The sequence below is a fragment of the Euprymna scolopes genome, chromosome 4, assembly GCF_053919585.1.
Source record: "Euprymna scolopes isolate OS-2025 chromosome 4, ASM5391958v1, whole genome shotgun sequence".
In the NCBI taxonomy this organism is placed as follows: Eukaryota; Metazoa; Mollusca; class Cephalopoda; order Sepiida; family Sepiolidae; genus Euprymna; species Euprymna scolopes.
This window is the reverse complement of record NC_136485.1, coordinates 107,172,679-107,200,178: the sequence shown is the minus strand read 5'-3', so window position 1 is coordinate 107,200,178 and position 27,500 is coordinate 107,172,679. Positions and strand designations below refer to the sequence as shown.

The 27,500-nt window shown below is 32.6% G+C and overlaps 1 protein-coding gene across 1 annotated transcript in view; it reads left to right on the top strand.

Annotated features, from left to right (window-relative positions):
- The window catches only part of LOC145271805 (cell adhesion molecule Dscam2-like), a 1,042,283-nt gene that overhangs the window by 862,849 nt on the left and 151,934 nt on the right, over window positions 1-27,500 (top strand). The window contains exon 6 of the mRNA XM_080127011.1: window positions 9,409-9,693. Coding sequence (XP_079983137.1) covers window positions 9,409-9,693 — 285 coding nt within the window. The remainder of the gene's footprint in view (window positions 1-9,408; window positions 9,694-27,500) is intronic.

Here is a 27,500-nt window from a genome sequence, read left to right as displayed (position 1 = left end):
AGATTTAAGGGACGGCTCAACAAGAACTTATTTACATTGGACTTTAAAACGACAATGTTGTAGTCAACTGGAAAGTAGACCAACGGTACAAAGTTCCACTTTGTTCATGAATGTTTCTTGTCTAACTTTTGATTGACATCCTTGTATTGTGCCTTGTACGCATACACTGGAATGCTTAATGTGGTCAAATAATCACAAAACATTACATTTGATATTGGCAAGATATCAGTGAATTGGTATTTAATTCTTTCCCACCGGAAGATGTGATACAATGTTGGGTTAATGGAGTCAACGCTCCTAGAGGAGCAGTCTGGCAATTTAAAAATTGTCTGTGCAGTTCCATCGGCATTCCCGGTAGAAGTGCGTCAAGCAGTAAGCAATCAACTTACTCTTCCCACCCCCTGAAAGCCGGGAGTCAGTGTTATGGGAAGGTGAACCTCCTGGGACGAGACATGGTGTTTTAGCCTTACCTGACCTCAGTTAACGGAGAACAGGTCATTTAAAAAATGGCCAATACTCTGTTGGCTTCAGAGCACATGTAAAAACGGGGGCTGCGAGTTTTTTCCAATCTGTGATATCAAGGTGGTCAGATAGTTTTTAATCAATCATAAAGTGCATGATGTAGTTGTGGACAGTTTCTACTTTTCTACCATTTATTATTGTTGTGCCATGGTACAACAATAATAAATGACACATTCAAGTTCATATCATGTTACAGGAAGAACGTGTAATATATATATATATATATATATATATATATATATATATATATATATATATATATATATATATATATGTAGCACGTTTATTTATACAAATATTATTGCCTACATACGTGCATACATGTTTCAGAAGTTTCCTTTTTCAGAGAGACTATCATCAGGCCTAATGCCCTTCAAGGTTAAATTCAAGATCCAAATTCAATTGAGTCTTGAATTTGGTCTTGCTAAGGATATTTGGTCTGGTGATGTAGTCTCTCTAAACCTACAGAAACACATGCACATATGTAGAAAAAATGTTTGTATAAATAAACATACTATAAACACTATTACATCCTCCGCGCAACTTTTGTAATTTTAGTGGATTTATTTGAAATCCTAGCCCGAATGTGTAGTCTAGCACACATGCATATTCTTGAAGTATATAGAAAAGGGCCTTATGGAAACAAACGTTGATGAACATCACATTCCAATCCTTCAATATTATTTTAAATCCAAATGAATCTTTTATGGAAATCGCTCCAGACAAGGTGTGGAGCCATTTGATGTAAGAAGTTAAAAACAGGAAGCTGTATCAAAACGAGGTATCAAAACAGAACAGTATACATACAGTACCAAACGAGCTGAAACAAAAGCAGGAAATAGAGAATAGACTTAACAAAAATTAATGACGTAATAGTATTTACAGAAAAATAAAATATCAATTCTTATTCTCGAGTGGCCTTTGAGCCTTAATAAGCAGTAGCTCATTGTATAAAATAGATTTTCATTGTTTAATGAGCTTTATTTTAGAATTATATATGCGTCTGTATAAAGTCAGTTGGACTGTCATGTTTAAGTTAGCAAATGGCATTTTCATTGTTAAACATTCCAACTGAATATCTCCGTCCTTAGAATATCCATTCTTGTTCCTCTTCCTCTCCTCCTCCTTTCTATTTGTCATTTTTATTTTTGCCTCTTTTATCATATACTTTCCTTATTTCCCTACAATTCTTCATAGCTTCCAGTCACTTCCTTTTCAATCTCTTCTGTTTATTGCGTTTTATTTATTCCTCTTTCCTGGGTCTTTTTTTTTTGTTGCACCAACAAAACACATTGCCTCTTCCTTTGTAGTCTTGCTTGTGGGCCAAACTTGGAACCCCTCAAAATCAGATTAGCCTTGATATGATAACTGATGACATTCCGCCAGCAATAGAAAAGGTGTTCAAATTTATCTCTTGAGTTCGCTTTAAACATTGCCCATAAAAGTAATCTTTTTTTTAAATCTTTTTTGTCTTTCTTCCCGTTCGTTTTTATTTCTCAGCTTTCTATTTTCTTAGAACTCAAAAATACGCCCTTTTCTTTCTCCATTCAACGCAGATCAATGTCAACAAGAAAATAGTCCATTCAGCAAATTTGGGCTACCCACTACCCCTTTTCCGTCAAAGGTATCTCCAGAGAAAACATAAAACGTTAAAGAAAGCAATTAGAAAGTTAAGTGAACCTGACGGTCAGTGCTGAAACAATTATAAAAGGACAAGTCTTGGAGACAAACGGCTGACTGTCTTCTCAAACTTTGAGACTTGTAATACCATAATATACCAGCATGGTTTTTATATATGTATGCAAAAATTATTAAGAGTTATGTGAATATTTTCATATTTGTCTTAAATTATCTTACCGTCATTATATTCGGTTTGACATATTGGATTCATTCGACGGCTTTTAGGAATTGACTTTCAAATTAAATTATGGCCAGATATTTATTCATCCCTATTTTTCAAGATCACTCATATTTCCCCTCATGTTTTCCTTGGCTTTGCTGCGACACTAACCCTAGGAAGATTTAACTGGCTTTCATCCTGATGACGTTTGGTTTTTGCAATTCTTACAGGGAAGTGTCAACATCCTATATGCAGCGTCTTGTATTCCCAAATTGGTCACCCATCTCGTACTGACCAGACTTGATGTTGCTTACTTTGATAATCTAACAAGAACTGGTGTACCAACACGATTTTGCTTGGCCTTACTCTGAACTTAACTTCTTACCTTAACTGTTCTACATCTATTAACCAAAGAACTTATTGTTTCAACATAGCCATGATATCAGACCCCTTTGTTCTGCACATTCCCTATAATGTTCAGATTTAATTTTCGAGGTCATTAGATCAAAGTGTTTTTAAGATGCACATTACACATCCATCATATCTTCATATAATTTCTCTACATGTAAGAATTCCTCAGCTTACTACAAAAATTTTAATTCCACCCAACTCTTTCCACAAACTAGAGGAAAATTTACTCTTTTGGGTAACTTTCCAACACTACAACCACTGAATTATTTCAGTTTTGGTAACATTCACTCTCGGACCTTTACTTTCGAAGCAAGTGCTAAATCAGCATGCAGTATCTCTTCCGGCCAATATACGCTAAATCCACTGGGAAATTCTTCTAAGACAAATGAAAACCAACGGACTCAGTAAAGAAACCTGATGTACTTCGCTTTTAACAGTAAAGCTATCATTATATGTGCTATTCTAACAACTGAGCATTTATGTACATTGCTTTAACAACCTTCACCAACCACTTATCTATCCCCAGTTTTTTGCAAAGTCTATCTCTTGGTACCACCATTTACTAAACATGTCTACTTTTTCAATTGAGAATTACCCTTAAGATAATACTTTAATATTACATTTGTTTTAAATGTTTTAATTTAAATTTAATTATTGATAAAATCGTTTGATAAAGAAATTATTTTTATTTCGATTTAATGGAAAAAATATTTTCTGTTTGAGCATTTCTATTAGCGTATAGAAAAGGAAGCGGATGTAGATTTCAACTAGTGTATGTAATAATGTTCGTATGTTGAAACGATGAAGATCAACCGATCATCCTAGGAATAATGGAAAACATGCGCTGGGAGTTTGTTTAAAGTTTGCACAGAACTGGCCTTGCTCTCGTTTCCCAACCAGCCTGACCCAGCGGCAGAACATATTGAGACAGCTAGAGGCTAGATAGAATGCAAGAGCTTCTGGATGTGTCAAGGTCTTACATACAGTTCCTGGAATAGTTTAACTTCAGCGATCTAATAAGTAAAAACATACATTTGCTGTGCCTGCTCGGTGTTATCCATGACTCAATAAAGTCATTTTTAGTTGTTCATTTTTTCGCACATTTTTTAAAACTATTATACAGAAGAACTAAAAAGAACAACTCGTATTAAATAAAAATCAAAAAGAACAACTCGTATTAAATAAAAATCATTCCCTTTGCTGATTATATGAGTAATTTTAGCTACTAAAATTGTAGTACAGTATTAATAGTCTGGACTAAGTTTGTTAAAATTGTAGCAAAGTATGTTATATTGCCAATAACATAGTCCAACAATAATAAATGAAAAGTGGCTGATCAAAAGCAAAGTGATTTATTAGCTTAAATGTTGTTTACATCTGAAATTAAAGATACAGTATAACTTCATTAATTAGATTAATATACCTAAAACTTAACCATAAAATTCTCATTGATATTTTCTAATATGCTTTCCTTCATTGAATAATAAATTATTCAAGTTTGAATTTGATTTGTATATATAATTAAATTTCACTCCATTTCTAAGAGAATACAGCAGACAATTCAAGTTCAGTAGCATAAGTAAATTCTTGAACGACTTGATTCTATTCTTTATATTAGATCCCTGGCTCTCCTGGTTCATTCAAGTTCTAACAATAAAGGTTGCCAAGGGAGGCGAGTAAATAGATACAGTCACAAAACATTTAATGTAAATTTATATTAAAAATGACTCATACATAGATTGTTTGCTTAATCTGTATTTTAACATAAGGAATTCCTCAATAAAAATAAAGAGATATGAGTGGCATGATAATTACCGACAGACTATCGGAACAGAACAAGTTCTCTCTAGGATCGTTCATTAACTTTCATACATATACTTCTGAAATTTTTATGACTGAATCTGTTTTCTAATCAGCTATATGTAGGGGATACAAGATGCAAAAATTTGTTCAAGACCTTTGCAAAGGCTTTCTAACAAGGGAACACATTACTGCAGGACTGTTTCTTATGTGAACAATGATACATGTGACTGAGGATCGCATGCGAATTTGATATCCCGTAGAAAGATATTTCTAGGGAGGAAGACAGTTCAACCAACTGAGAGTGAATGCTATGGACATAAAATAATGTGAACAAATATCAATCAAAAACTGACCATAATCATTTCATACCATCGATTAGTCTTATTACTCCCATAGGGTTCCTCATATTTTGGCTGGTAATCATGTCAATCTCATTAACCCTTATCTTTGATTGACTATTGGCCTTGATACCTAATGCCCTTACTATTACATAAAATAAACTAAAAACTAAGACTAACCTGGGTAGAAAGGATATATTATTACAGTTTTTCTTTCCTTGGACTCATTGGTCTACTATTTTGTGTGTGTGTGTGTGTGTACACATGCACTTGTGTGAACGTTGGTGAAGTCTATGTTTTGTGTGTATGTGTGCATGCATATATTTGCACATGCATGCATGTACATGCATCTGTGTGTGTGTGTTGGTGAGTGGGTTAATGACTTTTGCAAAGGTGAGATAAAGTGGCTTTACATTCCTCAACAGAATTTAAATGGCTTGCCATGGCCAGTTTGAGCATGTAACCTTACCAGATTTGATATTGCATAACTTCAGTAATCGCATGAGCAATAGTTTCAAAACATTGTAACAGTTATCTTTAAATAATCAGGTAAAAGGAAGCAAAAAATCATGGCAACTAGCTGCAGACCAGTCCTATACTGTCCATATTTAATTTTCTTCTGGGATCATCAGATCTAAGTCTAACATAAAAGCGAAGTGTATTCTCTACAACAGTAGGCATTTTATTGTCGTTATGACGAAGCCTACACAAGAGTTAAACATTGTGACTGGAGTTTTGTGTAGCTTCAAATAAATTCCAATGGCGTAATGAAACTATCAAGAAATAAAAACTAAATTTAAAATGTGATGCTGTTTTTTTCCGAAGGTGTATCTAATTCATACCACATTATATGCAAAGGAAATAGCAGTATTAAATAATATCCGGGAAGAACAAAAGACTATGTTGATTTTGTCATTAAAAGAATGAATGAGCGTGTTTGGATTAGATGTAGAACAATTGAGGTAACAGTTCAGTTGATAAAGGAAAGTAAAAGATAAAAAATGGTAAAGGATAATGGACTTGAATGACGAACACCTGGACAACATGTTGAATGCTTGAGAATATGCTATTGCTGTTCACTGTTGTTTTGCTTGGAAGAGGTTCCGAGAAGCTACTTACACGTAAACATTTCTTTACGGACTGTGGACAATATCTTTCCAGCATGCGTTCTTGTATAATTATAAAACATGGATCTATTTGCAGTGACTTCAGTTGCAAACAACTGTCATGATCAGGCGGATATGCAGCAGAAAACTAAATTAAAAAAAAATCCCCGCAGCTGTGCTATATTAGATAACTCCGTTCAGTTTTAAAAGAAGTTTTATGTAGACTTTTTTATGATAGCATGCAGCGAGCTATCATGGTATTCGTTCGTTGCATAGTTATGAATTTATAGGGATTAGTCAATAATACCACATTTAATCTAAAAGTTTTCTCAGGAACTACTAAGCCGATTTGACTGAAATTTTGTATGAACCTTTATTATAAGGTGAAGCGAATTAAGTATGGTACCTGTAGGTATGTTGATGCTGCTTTAGAGTTTATGATCAAGTCTGCATTCAACAACGAAATTCTATGGGCAAAGTGTATTCTGAGAATTGTTCGTTTATGGAACAAAATAGTGTGGGACATGCTTTCTAGCTGACTATAACAGTCGTTTTCAAATCAATATGAATTCTTGTTGATTCGTTCCACCATTATGATCATCATGGTGTTGTCTCACCATCTATCTAACACATTAACCCTTCTCCTCAGGTGACCTTTGAACCTAGATAGGCGATATCCCCCCCCTCCCAAGTAAAAATAAAAGCTATCGTATGTTAGCCATCGTTAGGCCCAAACCGTACGTGCTTATCTGTATATGATTGCTTAGTAAGATTAATTTGAAGAGATTTTTCTTCCATACAGCACCTGGTGTTCCAAAATAGTCACCCACTTAGTATTGGTTATGCTCTACATCACTTAACTTATCCTAGAATAAGAATTTGAATAAAACTAATCTAAAAGAATTTCTCCTTATATTTTTTATAAGTTTCTCTTGCAATTTTGATATGTTCGGACATAACGACAGTCATGATGACAATATTATTTCAAACTGATTAATCGTAAGGAACACCTAATTCATGGATAATACCGTTTTATGTAGCTATTAAGCGACAGAATTTTATCAGTTCGGTGAGTTATCTCCCTTGATTTGGTTTCACTTTTATTGCCGTTATATGAGCAATACACAAGAAACTGAACCCTTCATTATTGTTCGGAACATTTTGCAATACAATAAAAGCAACTAATTGACAAACCATAAAAATACACAAGTAGTAATTTTTCTTCTTTATGTAGACACTAAAACATTGTTATTAGTCCTATAAGATAATGTCAGTCATAAAATGTATATATTAATAGTGTTATAACTACAATGCACTATAAACTAGTATCTAAGAAAGTGTATCGAAATAGTCGAGTGATAAGATAATACAAAATGAAGACTTGGTAAATGCTCGAATTGCTTTTTTACTTAAACCCAAAAGTACTGCATACAGCAAGTTTTTTGTTGTTTTACTAAAGTCAAAAGTGACTCGAAGATAAGGATATAGTAGTTTGTCAGATATTTGTAGTTAAAAACTTGGTATTTTTAACTCTTAATACGGATTATCAACCTGCATTTCAAAAATTTAGAAACATTCATAATATTTCACAAGAGTGTAAAAAATTGTACCTTTTTCGCTCTGTACTATATATGTAGTTAGGTTCTGTTCTCCGTGATATAAGTGTTGTTTAAATTTTAAAATGGAATGTGTGTGTCAGCTAGATTACAATGTAAAGATTTTGTAAAATAAACATTTGCTTCAAATTAATATTTATTTATTGCCTTTCATGTCATGATGTTATAAAACGAAAAGAATTTAATAGTAGAAAATCCGCGTTTTTCTTCAACAGTGATTTTTTTTAATGTCCGGTGGGGGGAGGGGGCTTTGTAAACGTATATGAATACATAACAGTGTTTAACTACATATAACAAGTCCAACATAAACAAATTCTTGATGAGTCGTCCCATTAATTTACCAAATTTCTGCTACTAACGATTATTATGATATCCCATTGACACTCATTAACCCTTATCCTAAAGAGGCCTTTGGGCCTTGATAAGTGGTGACTTCTATGTAATATATATATATATATATATATATATATATATATATATATATATATATATATATATATATCATGCAATATGCTTAGGAGTCATCTGCACCAGCAATTCTTAGATAGAATCGGCGTTTGGATATTATCAATATACCAGCGGATGGACAAATGAACTTTTGTACATACTTTTTTTAACTCATACACAGAAGTCGTAATATGTGCCATTAGTTCAGTTTTTGAAGGTGTGATATCAAAACACCTATTGCCATAGAAACCGCCAGTATAGACGACTAATCAGCACATAAAAAGTATTATATACATGGTAATTATGGTAAAGTAAACCCTCAGTATGAAAATCCAGAGAATTTCATCTAGTTTCTGAATTTTTGAGATAAGAATTGATAATTTGTATTTGGATTATTCGGACTACTGTTCTCTTGAGTGTTATTTGTACAACATTTCAGTTAATGAAAACTTAGGCCTTCTTCAGGTGTGTCTTGTCAAACTCTGGAATCTGCAAGGACGCGTTGCATAACGGATAAAATACTTGGTAAAATTCAGTTGTAAGTGAGTTTTCTGGAGTTTAAAGATTCAATCATACGTGCAGGCGATACTAAGAATACTGTTAAGCAATATTAAGGAATTCTACTCAGTCATGGCTGACGGAATGAAATCATGGATTAAGTAAACAGTTCCATTCGAAATTCCGTGCAGATTCCCAAGTTTGGCATGATACACCTGAAGAAGGTCGGAGGTTACATTAGGCAAAACGTTGTGAAAATAACGCTTAAGATATAAACAGTAGCCCGAATAATTAAAATACGAATTTCAACCCGGTTTATATAATAGTACGCAATACTAAATAAAGATATTTATATTCATATTTTAATTTATACAGATATGTACAAATGATGTGACACTGACACAACGATGTTTCGATCTGTAGTGCCCTTTCTTTTAGATAAATTGAACAGGATATTTTAATATAAACATCTGAAAGGACAAACTTTTCGCTCGAGGGGATCATAGTTTTTAATAATTCCAGATCGAAACATTGTTATGTTAGTGTCATGGCATTTGTGTACACACACACACACACATACACACGTGTGTGTGTGTATGTGTGTGTGTGTGTGTGTGTGTGTGTGTGTGTCTGTGTCTGTCTGTATGAATAAAAAGTAATATACAGATACATTACTGTGAGTATACGTTATGTATGCTTGCATATGTTTTGTTTTTTTTCATTTAAATAATTAAGACAAAGATGTATATTAAAGTTTTGTTTCTGTTGTTTTGTTTTTTATATATTTTTTGTTTCATGTCAATTAATCGTCTTTTCCCCTTTTTCAGATATTTCTCTCACGGGCACAACCTTTGTGAATGTCGGCGACCCCGTTTTTCTGGTCTGCAAGGTTTCGGGTGGAGATTACATCCCTGAAGATATCGACTGGTTCAAGGATGGAAACGAGATCAAATCTGATGCAGTCAGAGTGAAGATCACAAAACGACAGTCGGTGACAACAAGATCAATAACAAGTCAGCTGCTCATCAAGCACAGCTATATGTCGGATGCAGGCAATTATATCTGCCGTTCCAGTATGGATATCACAAGTTTGAGTGTACAGGTTCTGAATGGTAGGCATTATGTTTTTGTTTCAATAGCCAGAGGTGACTATCTGCGGAGTCAAGGTTATATGCATACATTCTTCGGTTCAGTTATGCTCTATTTCATCCAATGGCCGATCCTGTTGAGAATGCTTGTAACCTACATATTTGATACATTTTTTTACGGCTCATTGTTGTCCAATTTTACAGCTTTTGGTTTTCTCTTTTAGGACACAAGTGGATATTGTTACATGTTTTTTATTAATCGTTAAAAAAATGTTTAAAGAATTGTTCAAATCATCAGATCTTATCAGAAATTAGTCATTAAGTAATCAAACTGACACATGCATAAAGGCTCCAAATTGCTCATCTCAACACAATAAAAATCCCCGCCTGCTCATATAGGAACTCCCTAGCTTCTGATCTTTATTTTGTTCTAACTCAACTGATCAGAGAGCTGATCATTGGCTACTAAATTCAATAATTCTCATGTGATTATTCCCGATTCAATTCGTTTTTCATGTGTATTCATGTAATCTAGACGTTTAGGGCTGAGAATATGATTTCGACCTTAAGCTTGGTAGATTGACGTATTGACCAATTATTGTTTTTCTGGTGTGCTTATTCAATCTGCACGTTTAGTGATGATGATAATATTATTTGAAATTTAGGCAGGATTGATCGATGGACTGTTCTAAAGATAGATTGACATAAATGAAGGTGAGGATAATCGTCCAAATAATTAAAAAAAATAAATTATGATCATAATAGACTAAAATTTTAAATCAAGAAAAAAAATGGGGAAATAGAATCGTTCAAATCAGACATAACTAAGAATTGCCTGTTGTGGAATCAAAATAAAAGACATAACGAGCACAATTGACGGTCAGACTCAAATGATTGGCTTGTTAGGTTGTTGGATTTTTTTAATTGTATATCGATTCTGTAAAATAATTTAATGGCATGAAAGTTTATTTATTCTTATGTGTAGGTTATTTGAAGTATTGGGTCGTATGATTTTTTTTAACGTATGGTGGTAAGAATATTTGGATGGTGGTTGAGGTTTTTTTGTTTGTCAAATTTTTAAAGAAGACAATATATTAACTTTTCTAAAAGTTACAAAACTAACTTAAATGAAGCAATATACGCTGTAATGCTTATTCTCCGACTAGCAAATGATTAATAGAAAATGTTCACATGTTGTGAAGCATCATCTATGGATGAATATTTATGACAGAAATCGAAACAAAAAAATGATACAATTTTAAAATTAAAAAAAAAACATTATTATGTCTGTGGTAGGGGTAGAAATATTTGGACGGTGACTAAAGATATTTGTGTTTTTTAAATAAACAATATGGAGGATCTGTTCACGTAAATAATAAAGGGTGGCCCATAAGTTACTTTACAGCTTGAAAATGGAACAACTTTTTCTTACATGACTGTATTTAATTCATTCTTTTTTATTACACATTTTATTATGTGAAAATTTGTTCTGACTTAATTACAAAAGATTATGTCTCATACATAGTCTCCATTCTCAACTTTGCAAAGTCGAGCTTTTGCTAAGCTCTCCATGACAGTTCTTAACATTGGAGATTGTACGGAAAGAATTTCCTGTCGTATGTTTGCTTTAAGGCTTATTTGCATACACTTTGTCTTTAAGATATCAGGTGAACGTGGAATCCATTCAAAATCAGAATTTCGAGAGCTTTTTCGATCCTAAAACATCACAGTTAACAACTGTATTATGGCGCTAGCTGTATGTGCAGTTGTTCCATCTTGTTGCCACTAATACCCTAGCGTGTTTGCTTACTGAGGTCAAACAAAATTCACTAGCATATCTCTATATCTCTCGGTAATTACAGTCACACCATTTTCATTCACATCTTCAGAGAAGAAGGGCTCAGTAACCGTTTCTAAGATTACTCCTCACCATACTGTGACTTTAAATAGGTGCATTGAACTCGCATGAACTTGGTGTGGATTTTAGGTACCCCAGAATCTGATATTCTGCTTATTGACATACCCATTCAAATGGAAATGAGATACATCTCCCATGATCAACTTGTGAAGAAACTCATTATCATTTCTTGCAGTTTCCACAAATCTGAAAGCCTAATGTAATCGTTTCTGAAAGTCCGGTAGTTGTAAAGATTGCGCTAATTGAACCTTGTAAGGATACATCTGCAAGTCTCTTTGAATGCGCTGTAGAGAACTCTGTGAGATGGCAAGTTCTTGAGAATGTCTTCGAGTGAATGTGGTTGGGTTTTCTTCAATGCTACACGTCACATCTTCAGTATTTTCAGGTGTACGTACCGAGCTACCTCGTTCCCGTCTAGAACAATCATTTACAGAGTCCTGCTCGTGAAAATGCGTCATTAAGTTCATTATTGCAGGCCTACTAGGTGGATGTCAAACATTAAAATGGCGCACATAAGATCTTATCGTTGCAACAACTGACCGTCCATTTTCAAAGTAAAATTCAATTATCTTCACTCGTTGTTCTCTTGTAAACTTATCCATACCAAAAATTTCCAAGGATTCTATTTTACAATTTGAAAAGAGAAATTAAAATATATTAATAAAATATAAGTTATTTAATTTTTAAAATGTACAGTGACTTATGGGCCACCTGTATATTCAATTTCTTAAAAGTGTAGACAATATATAATAATTTTTTAAAGTGTAGATTATATGGATCATCAATCTAAACAATATATTCAATTTTCTAAAATTGCAGATTATTTATAATAGTATAGTATAGGGTCATATGGTTCATGTAGACTATATATATCAAATGTTTTAAAAGTGTAAGTTATATGGATCGTATGGCTTAAAAACTTTTTAAACGTATAGTGATATGAATGTTTGTGATGTGGTCAAAGAGATTTTTGTGTTTTTCAGATTTGCAAATAAACAATAGATCTGTTTAAAGAAAGTTCATGTAGACAATATATATTCAATTTTCTGAAAGTCACAAGACTCACTTGAATGAAGACATATTCATTGGAATGTCCATTCTCAGACTAGCAAATTATTATTAATAGCAAATGTTCACATTGTGTGAAGCATCATCTATGTATGAATATTTACGATAGAAATTGAAACAAAAATGATGCAATTTTTAAATTACAAAAACAATTTATTTGTATGTTTTTTGTTGTTTTTTTTTTACATATAGTGGTAGAAATATTTGGACTGTTGGCAAAGAGATTTTTGTGATTTTCAAATAGACAATATGGAAGATCTGCTCAAAGTTCATGCAGATAATATATTCAATTTTCTAAAAATTATAAGACTTAAATGAAGTAATATTTATACATGGAATGTCCACTCTCAGATTATCAAATTATTAATAAAAAACATTGTATGAAGCATCATCTACGCATGAATATTTATAGAAATTGAAGCCAAGAATGATGCCATTTTAAAATGGAAAATCATTTACTTTTTAAACATGCTGACATTTTCAATATATAAAGCAAAAATATATTCTAAATATAAAAGAAATTTAGGTTTATAAGAGCCAGAATAATGCAGAGATGTAATGGATAGATTCAAACTGAGACAGCTTAGCATATATTGGAAAAGGCCATGCAGTTTCACCTTTGATGGAATACATGTGTGTATATATAATGGACCCTCCCGACGACTTCGATGTATGAACTCTGCTACAGCAACTAAGTTGCTTGGAAATCGACACAGATGATTTGTTTATAGTGGTGAAGGCTTTATGCAGAACCAACCACTCTTTTTTTATACAACTCCTATTCTGTCGCGCAATGGCTGCCACGAGACAAAGCAGACAGTAGACCTCAGATTTTATAGCAGATTTTTCCTTCTCCTAAACGTTACGAAGACTGTGATGCATCTCTCCTAGTGAATTAAAACACCTCCAGATACCAACCTGAAAATTTCTACATCACCAGCGTTGTACATACAGTGCGTAGTTTTCCCAAATGGTCACCCATTTGGTACTGGCCAGGCTCATCATTGCTTAACTAACGAGAACGAATGTATCAACATGATTATGTTGTATAACATAAAATATATTTTACATGTAGTTTACTTGACTTTCTCGATATTTTATATATCAAAAGTCACAACAAATTAAAAATTGTTTTTTAATTTTAAAATTCCATTATTTTTTGTTTCAATTATTATTATAGTGATGGTAGTATTATAAAGAAGAGAAATAATACTATGCAGGCCAAGGGTGCTTCATATCAAATGTGATGCAATTCTAACCAATAATTTTGGAATATGTAAGTGGCCGAAGACACAAAAGAAAATCTCACTTGGGTATTTAAATTTTATAACTTTTACTAATAATAAACACTTATGAATCAAAGTATATTGATCAACATTTTAAATTTAGCATGAAACAACCTTGTTATGTGTCAAAAGAGGATCCAAATTTTAATATGTAACGAGGCATACAGATCTCTCACGCTTGGAGTTGACACTGAAGTGGTGGTAGAGTGGAGGAGGTGCTTTCTAAATTGTAAAATTTCTAAATTGTAAAATCAAGACGACTCCTACCAACATAAGAACCCCACCCCGACTGCCATCCAGTTGATATACAAATTCTTTTTTGAATGAAACAATATTCAAGTACTAGAAAATCCATTCATGAACTAGCAATCAATAAGAACCTATAGAACCTATCTAATTGCTAACATCCCAGCCAACTTTTGATCTCTATTTTGTTCTAGACTAATTCGTTTAACAATCTGGCTACTAAATTTTATTAAATAAAACTTATAAAATCTGAGCTTACATTGACCAATTTAATATTTAATTCCACAAAAAGTTTGCTTCTTTAAGTTCACAACTTCACACACATAAGCTATGTTTCCAGTTTTCACCAGAACAGTATTTTTGTTATTGCTTTATATTTTTATTTTTATAAATCCTTTATAGTATTTGGGGGTTTTGACCTCCCCTTTAAAGGGTTCAGAAGTATCTCAGTATTATAATTTACTCATCGGTAGAATACTTCATCTGTTAATAATAGTTTATCTTTCCAGTAAGGTTTTATAAAAAGATATGTAATATTGTTATAGTGCAGTACTTATCTATTAAAACAAGAAGTGGTATTTCGTGTGTGCGTCCAGCTATAAGTCACTAACTAGCTAAACTACATTGGCAAACCTTACACGTTCCGATTCAGTATAATCGCAAGCTAGTTATGGTCAAAGATCCATTTGTTCCAGATGTATACAAGGTTCAGAAAAAATACTTGCTTTCATACTTATTGGTAAATGTTTGAAAAGTAACATTGAAACTAGGTCAGTTGACTATGTTTTGTTCTTTTTTTATGTTGAAACAGTTATTAAAGTTTGTGTATAACCAAGTAAGTTATGGAATAGAGAAGGCCAAAAGGTGCCGAGACTGAAAGTGTATAGACAGATGTTTTATCACTGCCTCAAGAAATATTGAATTGTCATGCTTGTTATGGATAAAGAGTTGGTTATTTGTCATAGAAATTTCTTATTTCAAGAATTTGCAAAGTAAAAAGCTCAAAAAAAAATCTTATGAAATATAACCAAACTTAAGTTTGGATTTTATTGTCCAAAACCACACCATATATTTTTTCTAGTAAATAAATTTGAATGGACATACCGGCAGACCATACTGGTCGACAGAGACTGAACACACAGGCAGACGAACCATGTAGAAATTCATACATCGACATAAGGACTGGGTAGATAGCCATGCATACAGACAGGCCAGGTAGGATAGGCATATAATTGACCGTCCAGTAGTTAGATATGTGGATAGTAAAATAACAAATGCTCTAAACTAGAAAGAAACAAATAAATGTGGAACGCATAATATTTGTGAGCTGTAAAACGGCAGCCATAAGTTGGCATTTGTTGCTGTTTGACTCGAAATTATCTTGTTTTCTTTTATAGCAAAAGAGTTTGCAGAAAAACGCTTTCAGCAACTTCTGATTACTCCAAAAATGAATAATTGAAATTTAACGCCAATTTTGGCTGCTGTCAAGAAGTCCTATATGAATAACAGAATTATTTCATCGTTTGCCTTCTGGAAGATGTTTGTCCGCTGAAAATCGCCATTTTTGAGGCGGTGAGATAAATTATTGTCTGCAGAGTCATAAATTACAGTGAAACTTTTGATGCTTTACTCACAGAATTGATTTGTAGTTTCTCATCCAATTAAAGGCTCGTTGCTCAGCTTTGCTGATATCTTTTAGCTGCATCTCAGATTCTTTGATTTTTTTTCACCCAAGTTTTTAGTTCTGAAAATCGGTGCGTTCAAAAAATTTTCCAAACATAAGTTTTACTTAGGATTATACTCATGTACAGCGAATGAAACGATTTATTTGAAATACAATATGCTCATAAAGTATCAAGACTGAATTTTTTTTATCAAAGTAAGAATGAACAAATATAATAAACTAGCAGGACTCGCATGTTAACGTTGCCCGGGAAAATTGAAAAAGTCACAAACCCTGGAAGTAAATTGAACGGGAAGGACCAGAAATGTTTGTTAGAAAAATGCTGAATCTTCATTCATGATATAATAAATATTTGTAATATTTTTCTTTGAGGAGGTACGCACTAACTTGTTTGAATGGTCGCTATGCGTTATTTTGGGGGAAGGTATTTATATACCATTTAGCAATCGAATAAAATCTATTGTGTATGAATGAACTGAAATACGTCATGTAAATACCACTAATGTTTCAGAAACTGACATGTAAAAAATGGGGGCTTTTTCCACCACTCTGTAGGAAGAATTGTATTCTTAAGGCGCAAAAGTAAAACTTACTAAATAAAAGTTTTAAAAAATTGAAATTCAATAAAAATAAAATAATCATCTATTTTAACACTTTAAAATATTTAATTAAATCTTAGGAAGAAAAAGCTAAAATTATTTAAATATTGTCAATTACAAACTAGTTGCATGAATCAGTTAACCAGCAAACAAACATTTTATTAAGACCAACGCTTTTACAATCAGATAATTTATTTGTTAACTAGCATGGGTGCCCGGCGTTGCCCGGGTGTTTGGAGGTGTGTGTTGAGCAAAAAAAAAAAAAAGTGGGAGTAAGCAGGCAGGTTCGAACCCGTACCGTGAACGAGGAAAAGAACGGAAAAAACCTGACGTCTTTGTTGTTATGACGTATAAATTGTTGTGACGTAGGTATAAATTAAGGCTAGACAATCGAAAAGAGGGGGTGACTCGAAAATATCGGTGAAAAAAACGACCCCTCCCTGTAGAAAAGTGCTCAGTTGAGGGTGTTGAAATTAATGTTTTTAGTCAATTTTTCGATATTTGTCGTCTGAAGAGTCGAGCGTCAAAACGATACTGATCTTGTGAAAATCCGTCGCCTCTGTCGAAAGTTGTAGGCAGACATGCAAACATACATACATACATACATTTATATATTGGTAGCTCAAATTTTCGACCCAAACCGATTAAAAAGCTCGCCCTATCTCTGAATACCCTTTTTGTAAAATTTCAAATATTTTGACCAGAAATTGTCTGAGTAATTTGGTAGTGACCGCAGAGGTCAATTTTTTAAAAACTTTGACCCCTATTATAGCCCCTTAACATTTATTGTTTTGGGCTCAAATCAACTTATTAAGTTAGATCCATGTCCAAGGAACTTATATCTAAAATTTCAAGTGTTTATACCTAAAATTGTCGGAGGAGTTTGGTAGAGTTCTTAAAGGTCAAATCGTTGAACTTTGACCCCTTAACAGCCAAATTTCTGGCCGGAAACGGATTACAAAGATTTTCCCAAATCTCAATACCCTGTATATCAACTTTCGAGTTTGTAGACTGAAAATTGACAAAGTTATTGTGTAGAGAAATGTACACAGACAGACAGATACTTTCACTTTTATAGATATATAAATTTCATAGTAACACCGGAATTACTTGTTGCTTTATTAAATCCATATTAAGTTCAGATTTTCATTTTTTTCCTAAATTTTACCTGAAGAATTTATAAATTACTAGGAATAAATGTGACCCAGTGAGCTGTTCTTTATATCTTCAAATATTTATTCATGATGTTCAGTTTGGTAGTTTCAGAGAGGAAAACTTGTTTTTAGCTTTGCAGATCATGATTGAGTTTTGCAAAGGAGAAGAAAAAAAGCAGTAACATTAATGATTGGTGCATTTTAGGTGAGGAAGCAGGCATATTCAGCCAGAAGGATCTGATAGGATCAGACTTCAACTTTGATTTTTATAATGGAATATTCCTATCTTTTCATTCTGTCCATTCTTCTATCTTTAATAAAGATAAAGGGGAGCCCAAGTGATGGATACAATATAAAACAAGAGCGGGTGGAGGGGTTATAAAGCACTCCAGTGAGAAAGGGTGATAAACATTGCGATAGTTTTAATTTATGGCGAATTAGAACAGTTTAATCACCATGCAGGTGGATCACGAATTCGCCAACTGCAATTATGCAGAGAGATGCCCTCACTTTTGAAAACGGGGACGCCTAATGGTCACCCATGATGCCTGACTGGTAGCTGAGCAGCCTGTGATCTGGTGACTTGTAACACTTCATTTCGACCCTTACTTTGGCTAAATGATGTGGAAGGTGCAATTCCTTCCCCTGCCAGTGAAACCTCCTCCTGCTACTCATGAACAAATTTACTAAGACATTTGTGCCATTGTTAGTTTACAGTTTTGCAGTTATACTAGGGTCATTCCAAAAGTAAATCCTATTTTTTAAACTCAAAATGTTAAAGAGCTTCGAAAACGGGAATGGTACCATTAAAACGAGTGATATTTTTTGATCCAGAATTTAGTTTCCTTCGTAGTCATTACCATTCCAGTGAAAACATAAATTGGATGCACACAGAAAGGAACAGTTTTCATTTACTATAAAGCTGACATGAAATATAGACCAAATTACTCTTCTGATGCACGTCCATGACAGGATTTGCTTTCTTACAATCTAACACGGTCAATATCAGCAACAGAATGCATGTCATCATAACAATGTAATTTGCAATCCTCTCTAATCCATTCTGGCAGAATAAAAAACAAGATGCATTACTTTTGGTATGCTCCTCATAAGTTAAATATTCTAAATTTTCATACAATTTTTTTTTTTTTTACATTTTCACCCCAAACAAGGTACATTGCCACTTTGTTGTAGGGGGCTACTATCAGGGACATAGTATTCTCTCTCTCTCTCTCTCTCTCTCTCTCTCTCTCTCTCTCTCTCTCTCTCTAGATGCTACTTTTTTGTTTTTAGACACGTTTTAATTAGCTAATACACTTACATTCTGATACAGTCGACCAATCGATGACTTTGGTATGTTTTACCAGAATAACAATGAGCAAAATGTTTTTATACTTATTTATTCAAAAATAGACGGACAAACTTTTATCTCTTAAGTTGACAGAAAAGTAAGAATTTAGAAAAGCACTATTTTTAAAATTAATTTCTTAATGAGATTCGGCAAAAACAGCTCTAAAAAACATCTTTAAGATGCAAATAGTTTATCAAAAATCATTAGATTAAAAAAAAACAAAAAAACTTGACTTTTTATTAATTTCGAATTATAAAATATCCACAGAACATTTTTTTGCAATTAGAAATGTCCTTGGCTTATGTTATCGAGGCAGTGGTAAAAAAAAAAACCCACACACACACATTTTCCCTGATGATGGATATTTTGTTATCCAAAAGTAAAAAGGCAAGCTTAAAAAGCTTCTTTTTTTATATATATATAAAAACCCAAAATTGTTAATAGGTGCATTGTGAGTCATTTGCTTGATGTAAGTTATCCACTGTCTTCAAGTGAATCCCATTCCAGTTTTGGAAGTCTTAAACGTTGTTTCAAAGACTTATTCAAAATCTTGAGTTTCTTAATATTAAACTTAACCTAAACAAATACAAAATATAATTTTTTTTTTCTAATTCATCGAATTTCCATTAACAAAATACATTTTTAAACCATTTTAGGAGTTAAATTTTAATTACTACAAAAATACATTTTTCGTAGACTCCTGGGCAACGGCATAAAGAGACATCTAGTATATATTAAAGCTAACTTAAAGTTTGTAATTCTAGATATCCTTGCTAGTTATATGTAGACGAGAGAAGAAAAAGACGGATAAATACAGGCAGATGTTTCATTTCCTTTTGAGATACAGTGTGCAAATTAAAGCGCATTATGATGGAATAATATTGCGGAGAGAAAAGAAAGAGTTTACCGTGATTGATTAAAAACTTTTTTATGCTGACAGTGTTTTGAGTGAAAACATAAATTGGATGCACACACAAAGGGACAGTTTTCATTTACTATAAAGCTGACATGAAATATAGACCGAAATACGTCTGATGAGAAGTTGGTGCCAGAGGGAGACTTATGGGAATCTCTTTGGAAAAGAAACAGTAGAACCAAAGATGGTAACCATCTGACAACACTGACAGAAAACTGGTGCCATATTTTTTTTTATATATAGAGAATTTATTAATTTAGAAACATGATAAAAGCGAGAGAAAAACACTTTAATAGCTTAACAAGAATTTAAATAAAAAAAATGATTTTTATTTAAATTCTACAAGATGACCAACATTAAATGCAGTGCTTATGCATTTATTGTACCACACCATCTTTTTAATAGTATTTTAAAATTAAATTTAAGTTTAACAATAATTTTTAATAAATTGTTACGTGAAAGAACAGAAAAGTTATAAAACATCCTTCCGATGTTAAGAACGGCTTTCTAAATAATAACATTATTTCAGCACGGTACAATAAGTGTATAATTACCTTAAATGCCACCCCCAAAATAGTTGATATAATTCATAATGCTTTCTGCAATCCAAGCATATTGAGTAGTATTGGGACGATTAATCGAAATTTAAACCAGGTAAAAATTGTGCCTATTTTCTGATGCCCAAAACGATTCCTTTATTTTTTTTTTTAGTTGATTTTTTTTAAAATAATAATGATGGTAATAATAAAATAAATATTTATTGATTTTTAATTACTAGTAAAGCTTTGGTAACTGCATCAGAATCGGGAAGAATATTGGAATCATCCCTACCATTAATATTAAGTACAAATAAGTTTTAATATATGTCTTACTTGTCCACCAAGTTTACACTATGAGCGTCCAACAGTCTTTATCGTAATTCAATGCTATGTTCAAATGTGCACTTCATTGTTGCAAGTACACTTAGATAGGGTGGGAGTTGCTCCTTAAGTACCATTGATCACACTTTGTCCTGGGGTGGTAATACCTGCTAGGGCATCTGATGCTACCAGATCAGGCTTTCTGAAGAAACTGGCTTTCTGAACAAAAATGAACCAAACATTGATTTGCCAAAATCAATCATGTTCTGCGAAGTTAAAAACAGCAATCTTCTACAAAACCAAACCAAACACCACAAATAAATATTTGAAGATATAAAGAACTTAAAAATCATAAAAATTTTCTCCAAAATGACTGGATTCGACATTAAATAATCCAAAACTGATATGCTGTTAACCAAGACAACCAACCAACATCTTTTAGATAACCAAGCATATTAAAAATCTGAAGATTGCTAAAGTTTAGTGATTGTAAATCCCATTCCAACTCACACATATTGATGAGACAATTACGAACGTGTACTTGTATGGGTGGGTCTTAATAGGTGCACTGTCAGTCATTTGCTTGATGTAAGTTTTCCAGTCTTCCCACTAAACCACATCCCGATTTATTTAGTCTAGTACTTTAATCAAAAATGAAATCCGAGGAAAATGTCCCAAAGTTGCTCTCAAGGTGTTGCTTCCAGGAGATAAGAGCAGCTCTGGGTGTGTCAGAAACTTTGTGAAAAATACTGAATGATTCGACCCCCTGTCTTTCCAAGCTTATGGCTACTCGAAAAATGTAATTCAAACCCTATTTTTTTTTTTCAATTAAAGGAGCAAGGCCCAAGGTTTCATTTAAAAAAAAAAAAAAATCAACGTGGTTTAAAAAAAAAAAAAGGTTTTAAACTTCGGACTTTACAGGTAAATTTCTAAAAAACACTCCTTTTTTTGTTTTAAATTTGAATATATTATTTATTGATCTTTTATCTTCAATTTGTGATATATAAAACTTTGGTGAGTAAATTAATTATTTACTTTTTAATAGACATTTAAAAATGGGGGGGGGGCGTGAATTTAAAAAAAAACGTTTGTCTAAAATATTATGTTCGGTTTATTGGAAAGAGCATAAAATTTCACATTGACCCTGAAAATATCGTAAAAATAGAATCAATAGAAAAATTTTGATAGATTTTTAAAGTTTAAAAATTGAAAAATACTGAACTCGTAAAATTCAATTAATTTCATTACTGTTTTTAAAAAATAAAAAACTAATATTTCTCTTACTTTTTATACAACTTTAATAGTTTATTTTGGAAGTATAATCCATAAAGAAAATAAACAACCCACTTTTAAAAGAGAAATTACGAGTTTTTTATATTTTATTCGCAGTTTCGTGTTAGGGGTGTCAAAAATTCCTACAAAAATTCTAATACACCTAGAGCAGCTCTTACCATATGTATGTATATATAATATATCAATATATATGCACACACACACACACACACACACAATTTTCTTTAATCTTTTAGTAAAAGTTCAGGTGCTACATTAGTGATGTAACAATTGCTTCAAATTCACATTTTATTTTAAAAAAATTTTCCGACAACTACTAACTCTTGACATTTTAGAATATTCACTTAAGGCGTAGATTTCCTTGGAAACTAATCTCCATTATAATAAGGATAAATATAAATACTGGATTCAATGTTTTATTAGAAAAATTACAAATAAAGAAATAAATGAGAATTTTTAAATGAAATTTGAAAGGCAGCTCAACGCTTAATATGCTTAAATATATATTAATTCATGCAGATTCCATATTTATTATTATAGAGGCAATTCTCTATTGATTACATTGTATCCAATATGTAGCAGTGATTTTAAAAGTTAAACTAAAAAATGACTTGGGTGCTATCAGCTAGAATCGAAACCAAAATATTTAGCTCTAGCAATATTCGTGGCCATCTGAGCTCACGACACCTGCATACCAAAATTTAACAGGTAAATGCAATTCAACCTACAAATGTATATTTACATAGGTGTAGGACATTTTGATCCCTTAGCAGCTATTTCTCCAGTTAAAAACCAAATTGGTTTTGTTCTGCAGTTCCAAATACCCCATATATTAAGTTTCAAGTTTCTAGACCAAAAATTGACAGTTTGGTAAAGACCAGTCCACAGACAGAGAAGGTCACTTTAATAAGAGATTTGGAAAAGTCTGGTTAAAATTAAGTATTTTGAGCACAATATTTTTATTTATTAAGAATGCTGCAAAAAGCTTATTTGTGTTTGGTGAACGTGATGTGGATGAATGAACATTTTAGAGGTTTTATTATTTAGATTAATCGGACTGATGTTTTTTTCTTGAATGTTATTATCTAAAGTGTTATTTGTAAAAAGTTTCGGTCAATGTAACGTCTAACCTTCTTCAGGTGTATAAGTTGCCATGCTTAATATTGGGAAAGGGGTAACTATATTTCTGAGATTTTAAATTTACATTCTAGTTGAAAGTAAAATTAGGAATAAAAATCAATAAAAAATTATCAAACAAAACGCCAGGAGATATTTCTATATTGTTTATAACAAAAAGGGTGGGGGTCAAAAGTTTAATTGGATCCATTAAGTTCTTAACTTAATTTACGAAAAAATAAGAGACGACTAGTAAACCATAAAGGTTAAGCCATGTGTTGTTCTCGACGATAGCTATTCCTACTTCCCATTGAATAGATGCTATTTTTAAGTGTGGTAAATATTTTTTAATACATTTATTATCTAGTAAGTGATATAAGATAAAAAGTAGGAACTCTGTTGGATAAGATCTAAGTTATTTCAAAGTGAACCCACACTAAATCAAAACATCCATTAATGGCAAATAACTCGGAATTAGCTAAGGGTTATCTCCCCTGAATCTTTAAATTAAATTAATTAAAAAAATGAGACGAAAAACCTGATAGATGAAATTATTGCTATTATTACTGTCCTTAAATCCTACTACATGCATATTAACAGTAATTTATAATTAAACTAGTGGGGGTGCCCGGCGTTAGGTGTTTGTAGGTGTTAAAAAAAAAAAAGGCGAAGGAGGGAAAGAAGGTGAAAAAAGAGTTGGTAATTAACTTTTGCCCAGATGACGAAAAAAAAAGCTAGAGAGAGAGAGAGGAGGGATTGAATTTGAACTTTCTCGCTAACCATTACGCCATTGCAGATAGCGAAATTAATGAGTTGGTAATTAAGTTCAAGAATTTCAGAAATGACCATTGCTTTATCAGCTGGTTGGCGGCCAGTTAAGCTTTCCACTTCCTGCCGTTTTATTTATCTGGTTCCCACGATGTTAGGGAAAAATTAGCTCTCCCCAAAAAGGGGGAACACTGGTAGTATCAATAGTAATTGATACTGCCAGGTTTCCCTCACATTGATCAAACCTAATTGACATCCCGGCCCAGAAACCCAGGTGGATACCTTTGCTTCGATTAGTTTCGCTTTATTTATACAAGAAAGACGAAAAAACACTCGGAACGGAGGGATTTTTTCAAGATAGAAATAATGTCCGCTGGCAAATCGGAGATATTACGATCTAAGAAGTATAAGAAAACTTCTCCCGGAATCTATCCGACGCAAGAAGTCTGAAGAAAAAGCCTTTCGCAGACATACACAAATGCGCGCGCCCATTTTGCCTTTTATATTATAGACTAGCGGGAGTACCGGGTGTTTGTAGGTGTAAAAGAAAAAAAAGTTTCGAACCCATGACGAACCTGAAGGCGGAAAGGAAAGTGAAAGAAAACGTGACGTCTTACCACTATGCTACGAGGCCATAGGAAGTGAAAAGCGTTGATTTGCTGAAACAAATGTTGGCTGGAGGCTAGTTAAGCTTTCCACCATTTCATTTATTTGTTTTCCCACAATGTTGGGGAAACCAAGCTCCCCACAAAAAGGGAGTATCCAAATGAATAGCAATTGTTTGATAAGAGTGGTTTCCCTGACACTGATCAAAGCCAATTGCTTTCTTAACGTCCCACCATGAAATGCCGAGAAGCTGCTTTCGATTTAGTTTCACTTTTATATGAACAAACACGCGAGAGGAAGGATTAGCGTGAATTTTATAAAAGTCGATGAAAATAAATCTATGCGTTCGCAAATTGTACGTATTATGATCTAGGGAGTATATAAAAAGTTCTAAAACATAGTAACCCCCCCCACAAGAAGAACCCTGGGGAAAAAGCCTTTGCTGGACATAAGAAAACGTGCATAGCTGTTTTGTCTTTTATTTATCGAGATAGATAGATGCTTCCATACGGTGTAAAATTCTATAATGTATAAAATTATTAACCTTATTTTCATTGATTTTATTAATTTCACGTTTAACTAGAACCTAAATACAAAACCCCAGAAGTATACAGTTACCCTTTTTCTAATATCAAACACTTGAAAAAGACTGAAAGTTACATCGATCGAAACATTATGCAAATAACACTCAAGGGGAGAACATTAGTCTTGTTAATCCAAATAATGCAAGCAATTATTCCTCATTTCAAAACTAATTTTGGAGATTTTTTGCAAAATTTAGGCTCTGAAAAATTTTATAATCGAACAATTTGAGAAACGTTAAAACCAACCCTAAAATCATGAGCTTGCAAAGATGCTGGGGGTTCCTAAAGTTTAATGAAAATTGTGTGAAAATTATTAATGCAAATTTTTTTTTTTTTTCAGGATACAAAAATATTCAGAATATTTTGAATGACCAAATGTTTCAGTATTTTTGTTTCAGATGAGGATAAACTATTTCGATTAATTCGACTACTTTGTCACAATATTTCGACTGATGTCACTTCCGAGCTTATTCAGTTACAACTTGTCGAACTTGCAGAACCGATCTCGAAAAACCAAGAGTAGAATTAATAAAATGGAGATTGACAAATGGCAAAGAGGAGAATATTGTTCAAGAATAGTAGTCCGAATAATCCATTACTCCATGTTTTTTATACAGAATGTATTTTGATTTTTAAACCAGTGTTGGTGGCACTTACTACAGAACTAATACTTATGTTGCAGACAAACAGATATGCATGTCATTTCTTATCGCTTCATCTTTTTATATATTCATGACATTTTTTCTTCCTTTCACAGAAAACATGTTCAGTTTCATGTTTTAATGTTTACTTCTCTAATTCTATTTTTTTGTGTGAAATAAATTTGTCTCTAAAAATAAAAACTATAATCAGTTTTTCTTTATTTCAGCAACACGAAATCACCATCATATCTATTTCTTTTGTTTCGGATTTAGACGATTTTTATTTCCGTCTTATTGAAATTGATAAAAGTTAATTTTGCTTTTCCAACTGTATTTTACATCTGTGTTTAAATGTGATTTCTTTATGTGTGGAATCAAAGGCAATGTAAAAAAATTTCTTTATCTTTTATGTGTTACTTATTTTTATTCAAATATCTTATTCCATTGAATCCGTTTTCATAAACCAGCCACTGTTTATACGTTTTACAGTATTACACAATTTAAACAATTTTTTTATATTCATATATGATCAAACAGTAACAGCCATTGTGAAATTGAATTGCAGACATTTTTTTAAACAATTTGATTTTTATAACAATTTCAATGTAAGTATACATATGTTAGCGAATTTATGCCAGAGATTTTTTACTTAAAATCAAATCTTCAAATTTGCAAATTGAATCCCTTAATTTATGAATTGATTGGTTAAATCCATTTAATTAATTTGAGCCATTGCCACAATTTGATCTTTTAAATAAAATGCAAATTTCATTGAGCTTTTTAAGGACTCGTTTTTATTACTTTTTTGGATGTTGTTTTGGCCCTGGTTTGCTGAACAATTTGTTGAAAGTTACTCTCCTAGAAATGCCAACGTTATAAAATACTATTGATAAAATTCATAATCTATTTCCCAACCCAACCGTATTTAGTACGAATAAACTTCACTCCACAGCTGACTTGTCCACCAAGTATCGTCTAGGAATGTCCAACGGTCTTTGTTTTTCACCATTCAATGATTAGCTCCCATGGATACAACATGAAATAATATCAATAACTGGCACTACATTCTTGCCACTGCTGTTCTTTTGGCTGTGATGACCATCCTCAGTTAAGAAATAGCTTGGAGGATTGTTTCCATAGACGTTATGTTAGAGAACTCCACAGATCACATCTTTGTACTAGTGCATTCTGTAAACCAGATTCTCATAAATGTTTGGTAGGACTGGACCAGAAACTTATGCAAACCACCAGAATATGCAAGCGCTGATCAAATTGGTCAGCCAATCAGTAAGCGACAACAAATGCAATTACTCAGCGAGAAGCCACATAAGTAGCAGATGACTTGATAAATAAATCATTGAGCAGCAAACGGCAATTAATCTAACTACGCTGTACAAGTTAATACAGAGGCCTGAGCAAGTCGTAGAGTACTGTCAACAGAACAAACTTATAGCATCTAAAATGAGGTCCAGGACATGACCACAAAAAAGAAATTTGAAGAGAATGTGAGGTGGGCTTGGAACATACCGTTACCGAGTGGAGGAACTAACCTTAAATCCTACCCTACCCCCGAACAAATTAGTGTTACTCACAGAAAAATAAAAAAAGTGTTTTTACTTATTTAAAAAAAAAACAAAAAAAGAAAACATTTATTCATAAAACTTAGGGTTGTTTTTTATATATATTTTTTATTACTTTTTGATTTGATTTTATTGTAATTAAGTGCCGGGCGAATCTAAGT